The sequence below is a fragment of the Sceloporus undulatus genome, chromosome 5 (assembly GCF_019175285.1).
Source record: "Sceloporus undulatus isolate JIND9_A2432 ecotype Alabama chromosome 5, SceUnd_v1.1, whole genome shotgun sequence".
Lineage (NCBI taxonomy): Eukaryota > Metazoa > Chordata > Lepidosauria > Squamata > Phrynosomatidae > Sceloporus > Sceloporus undulatus.
Window position 1 is genome coordinate 129,195,574 of NC_056526.1, and position 13,659 is coordinate 129,209,232.

Sequence of the window (13,659 nt, forward strand, 5' to 3'; positions counted from 1 at the left end):
ATAACAGCCTTCTGTAATTCAACCATCAAAGAATGTCTCCCACTGCCCTTAACCTAGTTTGAAGTGAAGAACAGTTAACATACCGTTCCTCCTTGCCCTAACATCTCAGCAGCTTGCTGAAAACATGCCCTTTGTGAGTTTATCCTTAGGCTGCTTCTATGACTATGATCTTTTGCTGATGTGAAGGGCTAGAATGGCTTACCCATGGCTACTTAGTACAGTTTGTGGCCAAGATATAGTGTGAACTGGGGACAATGCCAGCTCCAGTTGCAATCCACTATCTCTCTGCTAAGGAAAGCAGCTTCTAAATGCTTTGTTCCAGCAAAATCCAAATACACATTTAGAACTGATATGTATGAGAAAACTGCCAGAATTTAAATGCAAAGGATTTCTTCACTGTAAAGTATATCCTTGTAATACTACCCAGAGAAAGAGTTTAATTTCCATGTTCAGCAGTGATGGTGCAATGTGCCACTGAATTTCAGTGGTAAACCACTAGAAGTCAATTTTAGTAAGCAAACCATGACAAACTCCTTTAAAGGAGGGCAATCTGCTTGTTTTAATGGACAATGGTTGGCAAACCATGAAAACCCCTTTTAAAGTATAGGCTGGCTGACAGCCACAAAAAATCAACCCCCAGAACTAAAGATTTCCCATCTCTCATGTGCAAGAAAGCCATGGAAGTATCTTGTGAGTCATAAAACTACTTACTGCTGTCCTAGTTACACTAACTCCCCCCCCTACATTAAATTTTTATTGATACACTTATGTTGTTGCAATGAAAAATTCTTATAAATCTCAAAAATAATTTTGGCATTATTAGACCAGTACATATAGCATATTACTACACAGCATAATCTCAGTTAGAGAAGTGATCTTTCTTCATATCTTAACTATCAATAAATAGAGTTACCACTAGTTACTCTGCTTTTGCAGCAACCAGAGACGAGACTTGCTCAAATGATATCCAGGAAACCTGACATCCACACTATAACAGAGCAGGACTAGACTCACGCATTGATAATCTTGAAGAAACCTGTAACAATTTCATTAGCTAGATCCCTTAAACACAGGTATTTGTCTTGATGTTTTTAAGCTGAGTGTTGAGTATTTTTTAAATATTCAGAACTAATAATCAGGAAGTTAAAGGTGATACACAATCATATCATATGCGAGAGAAAGCGAACACGACCTATAGAAGATAGGGACAGCTTGGAGCCCACAGATTTTCAGAGATTTATATAGAACTGTAGAGTTGGAACAGGATACTACAGTCATCTTGTTGTCCATCCCATGCCAATGGAGGAAAACAAATGAGCATTCAAAATCTTTTAAAAACAAGGCACTACACACCACCCTTAGACTGCAACTCCCTTGCAGCCTTTGCTTCTGGCATGTTGCCTAGTGCCAACAGGACTTGTAGTTCATCAGCCTCTGGAGGACCCAAACACTGCCAACTCTAGGGTTGCATCTAACCTGGGAAATATGTGGGTTGACACCAGTTTAACTGCCATGGCTCAATGCTTTGGAATTTCAGGATTTGTGTTATCTCACCAAACTACAACTACAGTGTGGATGCAGCCTAGGATACAAAAAGGGCAGCGATGGAATAATAATCTAACTGTGTGCTTCTGTTAACAGGAATGCTCCTTTAGTTCAGAGAGAGGTGTGCTGTGAATATAAAGGGATGGAGGACCAGGCAATGTTGAGGATCTGCCCTCTATCTACAAGGAGATTTGGTAAACCCTATAGAAAATCAATGGCAGAGTCAGGTGGGGTGGGGAGAAGGAAAGCCACAGGTGAAACTGTCCTGAAGAAACACCTCTGGTGATTTGTCTCACTCTTGGTTTGTTATTACTCTAATCCACCTTTGGAGGTAACATTGTCAATGGTTGATAGCTTCAGCAACTACTTACAGTACTATTATTTGCAGTGTTTTTCCAATCTGTTTCCTCGGCCTGGGCTTTGAAAATGAAGCTACCTTGCTTGCCACCAGCAGGTTTCTGAAAAGGCAGAAATACATTCTGGTTGATCTTTCTAGACTGGTCTTGGGCAAATAGGTGCACCACACATGTCTTTGGACAACCTAGAAACATTTTCATTTGTGCCTTAAAGTCATTTCTGACTTATGTCAACCTTAACACCACAACCCTTTCGTCCAGGTTTTCTTGGCGAATTTGTTTGGAGGGGGTTTGCCCTTGGGCCTTCCTCTTGAAGGTTGAGATAGCGTGATTTGCCCAAGGTCACTCAAGGTTTCCCAGGTCTACACGGATTTGAACCCGGTCTCCCAGTGTTTTAGATCAACACTTAAAACACCACACCACACTGGGTACAAACCCTCTACAGTGGGCCAAATAATGGAGGTTATGGGAACGACATAGTCCCAAAAATCTGGCAGGCACCAGGTTCAGGGAACCCAGTCTCAGAACTTTCAGTACAATTGTCCATAGAAATCATATAATAATAATAATAAAATAAATAATAATATAATAATAATAATAAAATAATAATAATAATATTTTATTTTTTATACCCGCCCTTCCATAGATTCAGGGCGGTTCACAGCAAATATCAATAAAACCACAACTATACAGTACATCAGGTTTAAACAATTACACAGCAGCAAAATAAAAACAGCAAAAAACCCCGTTAGCCAGTTCCTCTTGCCACAGAAGAGGAAGGGGAGGGCCACTGGATGTTGGTCGGGGAATGCCATCTGAAATAGAAAAGGTTTTTAGGTCCTTCTAAATTGGGCCAGGGAGGTGGCCGAGCGGAGCTCTGTGGGCAGCGTGTTCCAAAGGGCCGGGGCGGCGATGGAAAAATCTTTCCTCGTAGTAGAGTGTCAACCTAGCCCCTGGCACCCTAAGTAATTGCTGCCCAGATGTTTCTGAGGGGGCGGGAACGGAATGTACGGGGAGAGGCGGTCCTTCAGGTATCCTGGGCCCAAGCCATTTAGGGCTTTATAGGTCATTACCAACACCTTATATTGTGCCCGGAAGCAAATAGGCGCCAAGCAAGTCTTTAAGCATCGGTGTAATGGCTGGCCCTGGAGGTTCCAGTGACCAGCCCGGCGCCATATTCTGTACCATTTGTGCTTCCGGGTTTGGTATAAGGGTTGCCCCATGTAGAGGGCGTTGCAGAAATCCAATCTCGAGGTTTACCAGAGGCATGTACTACGTTTCAAGGTCCCTCTGGGCCAGGTATGGGCACAGCTGGCGAATGAGCCAAGCTGATAACAGGTGTTCTTGACCGTCGCATTCACCTGAGCAGTCAGGTGGAAGCGACGAGCCAGAAGCACCCCCAGACTGGCGCACGGAGTCCTTCACAGGGAGCGGGACCCCATTCAGGACAGGTGGAACTACCGCCATCCTGGACCAGGGGAAACCATCACCAGTACCCCTGTTTCTCTGGATTCAATTTGGAGTCGGTTTTCCCTCATCCAGCCCATACGACTCCAGGCACGCCACGAGAGGAGAGACGCCATCCTCAGTCACTGCATCAGTCGGAGACGAGAGAAGACTATTTGGGTGTCATCAGCGTACTGATAACCCCGTGCCCCATGTCTCCGGTGATTTACTCTCCCAGCGGTTTCATGTAAATGTTAAATAGCATGGGAGACAGCAATGGCTCCTTGAGGGACACCCCATTATAAGGGCCCTCTCATCGGAGCACACATCTCCCAGCTGCACCATCTGGGCCCTCCCAGAGAGGTAGGACGGAACCACTGAGCGCAGTGCCCCCGATTCCCACCTCTGCCAGGCGCCCCAAAAGGATTACCATGGTCTATGGTATCGAAAGCCGCTGATGTGCCAAGAGCACCAACAGGGACACGCTTCCCCTGTCGATGGCCCAGACGGAGGTCTCAGCGACAAGGCGACCATGGCCGTCTCAACCCCGTAACCCGCCCGGAAGCCAGTTTGAAATGGGTTCCAGATAATCCGTTTCATCCAAGACCGCCTGAAGCTGGATTGCAACCGCCCTCTTGATCACCTTCCCCAAAATGGCAGCGCGAGACTGGCCGATTATTATGTACCAGGGGGTCGAGGGAGGGCTTTTTTAATAAGGTTTTACTATGGGCCATTTTTAGTTCAATGGAAATTGCCCTTCCCTCAACGTAACTTGGCAGGTACCTCACGGATCATCTAGTCTAATCATCATAACTAGGAATCTACAGATAAAACATCTCGGACAGATTGCTATCCCAGACTGGTTCTTAATAATCATGGCATATTTCTCTGAGCATCACAGACTGATAATGTAATCTTCTGGGCAGGTAACTAAGATCATAATCTTCAGTGGGTCTGTTCCAGCACAAACGTTCTGCAATTTTTATGGTGGAAAGTAATTTCTCTACTGCACGTTCTGCTCGAGATTATACATATTAAATGTATACTGTTTACACTTCTTGTGAGAACCACTGAGTCAGGTTTGCTCTGAAGCCAAAGCTTACTAATTCTAATAATAATTTCTCTGCTACGCACTTTCTTCCTAACTGCAAAGAGAGTCCAACATGTAACTCCATGAGTTTGCCTGAAGACAGAAGTAGTATCTGGCAGGAGAAAAGGGGTTATATTCCACAATTACATCTTCTGAAGTTAAGGTTGGAATCGGTGCGGTTCACCAGCTATGGTTCAACGCAACTCTGAGCATCCCTCACCTTGGCTTGTGCTGAGTAGGGGGCTGCTTATTGGGAAGTGAAGATGAGGCCTTCTTGTAGCATCCCTAAAGTTTCAGATTTTTTTTAGTATTGTTTTTTGGGCATTATCTGCTTCCTCACATGCATGATGGAGCCGGTAAATAGGTATGAGATAGACATGGTGGAGCAGAGTGAGGTGGGTTACAGAAAAATGGCAACCTATTAATAAAGCTGATGATAAACTTTCACAGAGCTGGTTTAGTAAAACCTAGTCTGGATCTGTAAACTAATACAAAGGCTATTAATTGCCTCGGGGAGTGTACTTAATCCCAAATTCATTCCTCCTTTCAGGAGAGTTCGGTGAAGGAAGAGACCTCGTTCATAGAGGAATAAAATATTTTAGCTAGCATTGTCTAGTGGTTGAACATTGGACATGAGTCTGGACTAGGAGTTTGAATCTCAGCTTGTCCATGTAAAGCCAATGGGGGCTCATTCCACTTACATTTAAACTGGTTGGTGATTTGCCATTGTTCCGTGTTGGTAAAGCGCTTCCAAAAAGCCCGTCATTCCCACTATGAAAGCAGATCTTTTCATTATCCCCTTATAATCACTTCTTTTTTTTTGGCACAATTGTCATCCCCACTAGTTTGCGCTGCTTCAAAATGCTGTCAATCATCTGTGCATCATCAGTGACGCAAGCGGCAGCCTGGGCGCCTGGCTTGGGGAACATATATATATCTATATCTATATATCTATATAATGATAGATTTTGGTTCATTGGTTTTGCAACTACGCCTCACTGATTCAAATAGTGCAAACTCAGTGAACTGAATGTTCTATAATATTTATTTAAAAACAAAACAAACAACCATGCCCCTAGTTCACAAAAGCGTGGCGGAGAGGCTGGGGGGAATGGTGGATCAAAATAAAAACTGAGGAGGGATGTAAACACCCTTCTGCCATTAGTCCCTCCACTCCAGAATGATGTGATTCAATCTGTGTTTCCCACTTGCTGAGCATGCTTTGGAATAGATTCTTTTTCAAAGAACCACCAACAGAACTAATGTCAGGAAAGAGAGGGTTTTTGCATTTGCCTTGTTTCACGCAATTGAACCTGATCACAGTAGGATCGGAACCGGTTTCATATGGGAACGATGGTCATATAACCCGATCAGCAATTCACTTTAAATCATAGTGGGAATGCAGCCTGGCCGACCTTGGACAAGTCACACAATCTTATCCTCAGAGGAGACAAGGGCAAACCCTCAACAAGAAAACCCAGTGATAGGTTTGCCTTAGGGTCGTCATAAGTCAGAAATTACTTGAAGGGCACACAACCACAAAGCTATACAGAAACCTAGTGAAAACCAATCTCTTCTTATAGGCTGGTTGTCAAAAGAAGCCAGAATACATACCAATTTTCACTATATCTTCCTATCAAAGTTTCTCTTGAAATTTCGTTCCACAACAGCAACTTTGGATCGGTTGCAATGTGTGGAGACGAAGGGCCCAACATGGTTTTTGTGTGGAGCACTTGCTTATCTGAATAAATGGATGTAAGCCCACCTGCAAGTCTTGTTGCACCGTAATACTGTCTCCTTTTGAAAAATTTCTTGACTGTTTCACTTGGTTTTTTAAGTACTGTGAGGCGGTATATATCAACACATACACACACACACACACAAACAAATATATGGTATGGGTAGATATACATTTCTGGAATAAATAACAAAATAAAGCCATGGTATTCTTGAATTCATTTGCAATCCATGCCCTGTGTTCCTTTAGCAAGACAAAAAGTCCTGTAGAAATGCTCCCACTAACATGTTCCTCCTCAGGGCTGGATGAATACTTTTAGAGGCCCTAAGCATTTAAAAAGATTTTGGTGTACTTGCATTTATCTACCATATATACTTAACTATACGTCGCCACCTTGAGTCCCTATATGGGAGAAAGGCAGGTATAAGATAATGATGAACTTTACTTGTGCTGCTGCTGTTAATAAACAACACAGGTTTATTGATTAGTCAACTGACCATATCAATGGTAAAATACAAATATCAGAATATCAAAGTACATACAAAGATAAAACTGGATCACTCCTAAAACTCATATAAAATTAACTAGAGGGTTGAGACACGTAAAAGTTGAATAAGTACAAATTCCAATGCTATGGAATTTTGGGAATGGTAGTTTGGTGGGGCACCAGACAGGTGCCCCACCAAACAACATTCCCAAAATTCCATAGGATTGAGCCATGGCAGTAAAAGTGGTGTCAACTGGATTATTTCTGCAATGTGGATGCAGCCAGAGAGACAAGTCAGTCCACTTCAATGGAAAAATCAGAGCATGCATAATTCATCCTCCTGCCACTAGATGGCGGCTGCCCTTCTAGTTTTGCAATGGTCTGCACTTTACTAAAAACTACTCGGACCAAACCATTTCCCGCTAATAAAGGGGGAGGCGACGCGAGGGAAGTACGTATACGCTTCTATTTTAATCCTTTCCGACCATTATAGGCAGAAGAGGAAAACTATTGGTAGCGATCAGAACGGGCCGTGAATAAAAAGGAGGTCAATCCTTGTCCGGTTCGTTGCCTTTGGTATTCACCGCTCCACCCCCCCCCGCTTCCGTGTGGTCAGTTGGAAACTTCCCGTTGAGGCGGTTGGAGTTTGGACGGCGGGAAGAAGCGACGCGGGGGGGACGGAGGATGGAGGTGAGTCTGGGGGGCCCCCATTTTTTCTAGGCAAGTGGTTTGGCTGAGACCGTTGAGCGACGGGGGGCGCGAGTGGTCTGAATTGGTGTTGAATGCGGATTTTCCCGCCAAAAGTGTTTTCGATGTAAAAGACACTAAGGACAACCAGATAAAGGACCTAAACATAACACACTGCAGAAATATATCCATTTTGAGACCGCTTACTGCCCTGGCTCATTGCTGTGGAATTCTGGGAACTGTAGTTTATTGTGGCGCTAGACCTCTCTGACAAGGGAGGCTAAATGTCAGACACAAAACTACAGTTCCCAGAATTCAATAGCATGGAGCCATGCACTTAAAGTGGTCTCAAAATGGATTATATTATGCAGTGGGATATTACAGCCCTCAACTGCCCTGGCTCAGTGTGTGGAATTCTGGGAACGTAAATTTGTGAGAGACATTTAGCTTCTTTGTCAAGAGAGCTCTGGTGCCACAACAAACTACAAATCCCAGAATTCCATAGCATTGAGCCATGAAGGTCAAAGTGTGTCAAACCAGATTAGCTGCTACAGTGCCTCAAATGAAGGATTTCATGGGATGAAATCAAGGCAGCTCAAATGGAGCCAGTTGTTATCAGTTGTTTTAATGTTGGTGCTTATTTTAACCAATTCTATTTTATATTATTACCTATTGTTTATACGTTTTTGTAGATTGTCCGCCATCAGTGGGTTGCACCAGTGGAATGGACCAGCATCTTTTAGGAAGTGGCACCCCAGTCCATAGGCTTAGAGGTTTCGCACATACACATCTCCGGCCCATTACATCAGTGGCGGTGCAAGCACATGGCCATGGGTCAACACACACGATTGGCATCCATTGACAAAATGGGGACTGAGGCCTAAGTTCCCACTGGCTTTTGTATCCGCAGGCGTGGCGGCGGGAACCGAACTCCTGACTAATGAAGCATTGAGGAAAGTGGGAAAATACATATTGATCTGTAGAACAGAAGAATACATGGTGAAATTATTTCTCTGATGATACTTAGTCTCACAAGAATCTGATACATATATCATGCAACTAGTTGTGTGGAGAGGATTAATGGAAAAGACTGAATGTGTACAACGGTAATAAAAACTATTGACCCTTCTCTGTGATACATGGATGTAAAAAAAAGAGAATGTATCCTTTAAAATAATGTTTTCCTTTTATCTATTTCAGCAGAAAATTTCAATAGGAAAAAGATGCCAAAGGCAAAAACAAAAAGGGATTCCAAGAAAGTACCAGGAGAAGTGACCATGTATTTTTGTCTGAGATATAAATGACACATTTCCTGTTTTAATTATATGTGAGATTTTAATGATATGTTCCTGGAGCTATATATTTCTAATAACAAATTGTAAGCGCTCTGATAGCCTTGGCTGAAGAGCAGGGGTATAATAAATAAGTATATTTCATTTTAGTCTTTAGCTTAAGATATGTAATGGATACTGTGAGGCTCCAACCAAAGAACCTTAGACTAGAATTTTTTAAAAAGTACTGACTTAAAATGCTACGTATGGCACCACTCTGTGCTGATATTTCCTGGTTAAAAACATTTATTTGTTATATTTGTTATCTTTATTAGCTTACTCCGTTATTATGAGAAGCAATGTTTTATTAAAACAGTCCTTCCTTGTTCAAATCTGTTATTCCAGTTTTATTCCCAGTACATTTCTTTTATACTGAAGTAAATCTATTTTCTAAAAAAACAGCTGCAACGGGTTCTGTATTACTGCTCCTTTCTTTAGGGACATGAAGCCAAGTTGCAGTCTGAAAGAAAATTTTTATCTCCTGATGAGCCAGATGTGCAAGCATTTGAAAGTCCTGGAATTGAGCAAACAGAAGAGTCTGATGATGTATTGGTGTAGTGATCAGTTTTACATTTTAAAGTTGATTGTAGGCCTACTCTCCCCTAACCCTCAGTTCTACACAAATTTAGAAAAAAAACTGCATAGTACTCTCTTTTTCTGTCTGAAAAAATATGAGTTGGGGACATGACTGTACTGCTTCAATACAAAATAATGTTTAAGACATTTTAACATACAACTATCAATTTGTGGCTAATAGCTTCAGTCTGCCCTCAGGGCTTCTTTTCCTCTTTAATGTCTCTGCTGCCTCACTTGTGTTCTCTAGGTGTTAAAATGAGACCAAAAGAAAGAAAGAGGACTTCTGCATAGTGGTGAGACTTGGATGCAGAGATAAAAGGATGGATTAAGTGATTATTAGTGATAGTAGCAAAGAAGTTGTCCCTGGAGAACATCTTAATCAAGAGTCCTACAGTACCTGGGTGTAGCCACAGTACATCATATGAAGCAATGGACTGATGTAGTTTGATATCACTTTAATTGCTATGGTGTCATCCTGTGGATTCCTAGGATTTGTAGTATGAAAGATACTAAAATCTCTGGTAGAGAGCTCTAATTTACAGTCCTAAACTACAACATGACAACTCTCTAGCAGTGTTCTAAGTACTTTGTCAAACTACAATGCCAGGATTACAAAAAATGGACATGTGACATTTAAAGTAGTATCAATCTGATGTAATTGTGTAGTGTGGACACTGGCCCTGGAGCCTGCACTAATAAATGCCATTGACCAAAATATGTGCTTCCACTCAAGTGACTCCAGCTTTGGTTAGGTAAATGTGGCTCTAAATTGTATGAATGTGTTCAAGGATTTGAAATGTCAAAGCAGTCCAAGATTGTAGACATCAGGCAGTGACAAAAAGTACAACCCAGATTGTGTGCATTTTACTGCCTTATAACTGTGGAAGAAAAACAACAGGAAGACTACAGGGAAGATGAAACAGTTTATTACTACAGGGTATTTTCCATTTATCTAGACCTTCCATTACATAGCACTGCTGTGTCTGACTATGAGGAGGAAGAGGAGGAGGAGGAGAAGAAGGAAAAGTGGAGAAGAGTCAGGATTCAGAACCGGGGGCTCAATAGTAATTCTTCTCATTCTGAACCAGAAAAGAAAAATACAAGACAAAGGTAATACAGTGGGCCCTGGTATACGCGGGGGATCCGTTCTGGACCCCCCCGCGTATACCAAATATGTGTAGGCTCAAGTCCCTATTGTTCCCAATGGCGGCGCATGTGCTTGCGCGCCGAATTGGAAACAAAAGTCCCTGGCCCTCCTTCCTCTCCTCCCTTCCCTCCCTCGCTTCCCCTCCCTGCCTCCTCCTTTCCTCCCTCTACTTTCCTTTTGGGCCTGGGAGGCCTCCCAGGAACGGCGGCTTGGCCCCTCGCCGCCGCCGGGAACAAGCTGGTTGCGGAAGCGGAGCACAACCTTGGCCTCCTTGCCGCACCATGGAAGGGCCCGATGGTGGTGCTAGAGGCCTCTTGGCCCCCGCAGCACCGCCCCGGCCTTCCCATGGTGGCTGCAAGGAGGCAGAGCCGCCGTGCCGGGGCCTCCCAGGCCTCAGCGCTGGCATCGCGCCCTTGCACAGCTGCGAGGAGGCCAGATGCCGGCGCTAGAGCCTTGAAGGCTCTGGCGCTGTTGAGCTCCGCGCCTCCCTTCGCAGGTGACGGTGCGGAGGAGCTGCAGAGCTCAACACGCCAGAGGCTTCAAGGCCTCTAGTGCTGGCATCCAGCCTCTTTGCCACTGCGTAAGGGCCAGATGCCGGTGCCGGAGGCCTTGCGCTGCTGTGCTCCGCGCCTCCGCCGCACCGTCACCCGGCGAAGAGGGGGTGCGGAGCATAGCAGCGGCAGAGGCCTTCAAGGCCTCTGGCGCTGGCACCCCGGCCTCCTTGCCACCTCCGCGGAGGGCCAGGTGTCAGTGCTGGGGGCCTCTTGGCCTCCAACACCGACACCCGGCCCTTCTGTGGCGGCGGAGGCTCCAGAGGCCGGGTGCCGGCGTGGTGGCCTTGAAGACCTCCAGCGTCTCGACTCGGCCTCCTCACCGCCGCTGCAGGAAAGGCCCGGTGGCGGGGCTGTTGGGGCCAAGAGGCCTCCAACACCACCATCAGGTCCTTCTGCGGCGGCGGCGAGGAGGCCGAGGCTTGGCCTCCGCTGCCGCTGCCGCCTGGCTTTTCCCGTGGTGGCGGCAGCGGCGAGGAGGCCAAGCAGTCCAGGTCACAAAGGTAAGAGGGTGAGGGAAGGGGGGAGGCAGGGAGGGAGGGAAGGGAGGAGGGAAGCAAGGAGAGGAGGAGAAGGAAGTAGTCTGAAGGGCGGGCACATGCACGCGCGCTGTCGTTCGGGGAATACTTCCGGGTTTGCATCTGCAGATGCTCAAATCCGCCAATAAGGAGAACTGACTGTACATTTTTTTTGTTTGTTTGTTGTTTTGTTTTATTTTATTGACCCTTTCTCCTAAAAAGGGAGCCAAGGTCCGTCAGAAGATAAAAACACTTTAAAAACAATAAAAACAAGTTAAACCAGTATAAAAAAGATTAAGATTAAAACATTCAAAAGTTTAAAAACATAATCCAAAACACCTCTTCCTCTCTGGCTTTTCTTCGCGAATGAAGATTCAGGAAGGGCTCATCCCATGCTTTCTACAAGCACGTTGATGACTAAAAAGGCAGATCCGAGATAAACAAGCCCGGTTGCAGAAAGCACAGCAGAATGTCTCCTTGGGTGATGTTTCCAAGTTGTGGTTCTTTCTGCGTTGTCGTTTCTCTTCAAGACTCGTTTGGCGTGAGTTTTCGAAAATGGCTTCAGCATCGTAGATAGTACGTCTCTGTACCTCCTGGTGCGAGGCCAGGGCGGACCATTGTTGGTGATCAATTTGGCTGAGATGTTGTTTCAGGGAGTCCTTGTATCTCTTCTTTGGGGCACCCCTCTTACGCTGACCTGTGGCGAGTTCACCGTAGAATACTATTTTTGGGCGGTGATGGTCCTCCATCCTAGAAACATGTCCTGCCCAGCGCAGCTGCGTCCTCAGTAGCATGGCCTCAATGCTGGTGATCCCTGCTTGCTCAAGGACAGCAACATTTGTCACATAGTCGGTCCAGTGTATATTTAGAATTGTGCGTAAACAGTGCTGATGAAAGCATTTGAGGAGTCATAGGTGTTGGCGATAGGTGACCCATGTTTCAGACCCATAAAGGAGAATAGTCAGTACAATGGCTCTATACACACTGATTTTTGTGCTTTGCCTCAAGTGTTTGTTACTCCAGACTTTTGTGAAGCCTTCCAAATGCACTATATGCCTTTGCTAGTCTGTGATCGATCTCTTTATTGATCTTGATGTCTGAGGAGATGATGCTTCCCAGGTAGGTGAACTGCTGGATGGACTTAAGCACAGATTTGCCTACAGTGATTTGGGGATGGTAGTGTTCTTCCTGTGGTGCCAGCTGGTAGAGAACTTCCGTTTTCTTGAGCTTGTTTGGAGGTTCTAGCAGGGAAGAATGGTACACTCCTTCCATCTGGGATGGTCATCTTCTTCCACCGAGCGCACAGCTTCGGGAGGGACGCACATGGAGTGGTGATGGAGGAAGGGGACACCCGCCTAGCCAGCCAGATCAGCCGAATCAACCCTGGCGATCAATGGGGTGACAGATGTTGCAGCCAGATCGTCCTCACACTGAATGGGCCTCTCAGGAAGAGGTGGATCAGGCCCAGTGTGTACCACTGAAGTGGCACAGGAGCTTGATGGGATTTTGCTTTGCAGGATGGAACATGTGGCAGTGACACTGGCAGGCACAGCTTTACCTGTGCAGGTAAGGGAGTGAATGCCCCTGTCTCCCTCCCTCCTTCATTATTGATCATAAAGAGTCCCCCCCCAGTTGTGCAATTGGATTTCAGTCATAGCCAGGCAGGTTGTGGTTTCTGGCGTGGTTGAGGGAGAGGAGGCGGTGGTGACATGTTCACTAACCACCTGGAATGGTGAATGCCTTGAGTTTCTAGAGAAAAGGCACAAAAAGGTTCATAAGACTAAGCATTCTGGTGCATGCATGCCCCCTTGTGGCCAAAAGCAGAAACAATGAGCTAGAAAGCATCATGCCTCGTTTTTCAGGGCTTCTCCCCTCAAGATTAAAAGGAAACTAAAACATTTGTCCACCTCTACATGTGCAGAACATACAAAGTCTTCTGTCTCACTGGACTCCTCTGATAGGGAGGAGAGGAAACTATCCCCAGAGGAGGGAGGGCCCTTCCTTGAGCATGTATCCTCTCATTAATTTGTTTATTTTATTCAAAAGAACTTACCTGCTCTTCATAAAATAGAGAAGTTGCTTGTATTGAGTACTAGTAGCCAGGTTTCTGGAATTTTTGTCAGTAGTATCTTTCCCTGAGGTGTTTGTTGAGATTATGGAAGGAGAGTGGACTCATCCTGGATTGGC

The 13,659-nt window shown here is 45.1% G+C and overlaps 1 protein-coding gene across 1 annotated transcript in view; it reads left to right on the forward strand.

The window, feature by feature from the left end:
• CENPU (centromere protein U) overlaps positions 1-13,659 on the forward strand; it is a 33,610-nt gene that overhangs the window by 4,669 nt on the left and 15,282 nt on the right. The window contains exon 5 of the mRNA XM_042469671.1: positions 10,213-10,366. Coding sequence (XP_042325605.1) covers positions 10,213-10,366 — 154 coding nt within the window. The remainder of the gene's footprint in view (positions 1-10,212; positions 10,367-13,659) is intronic.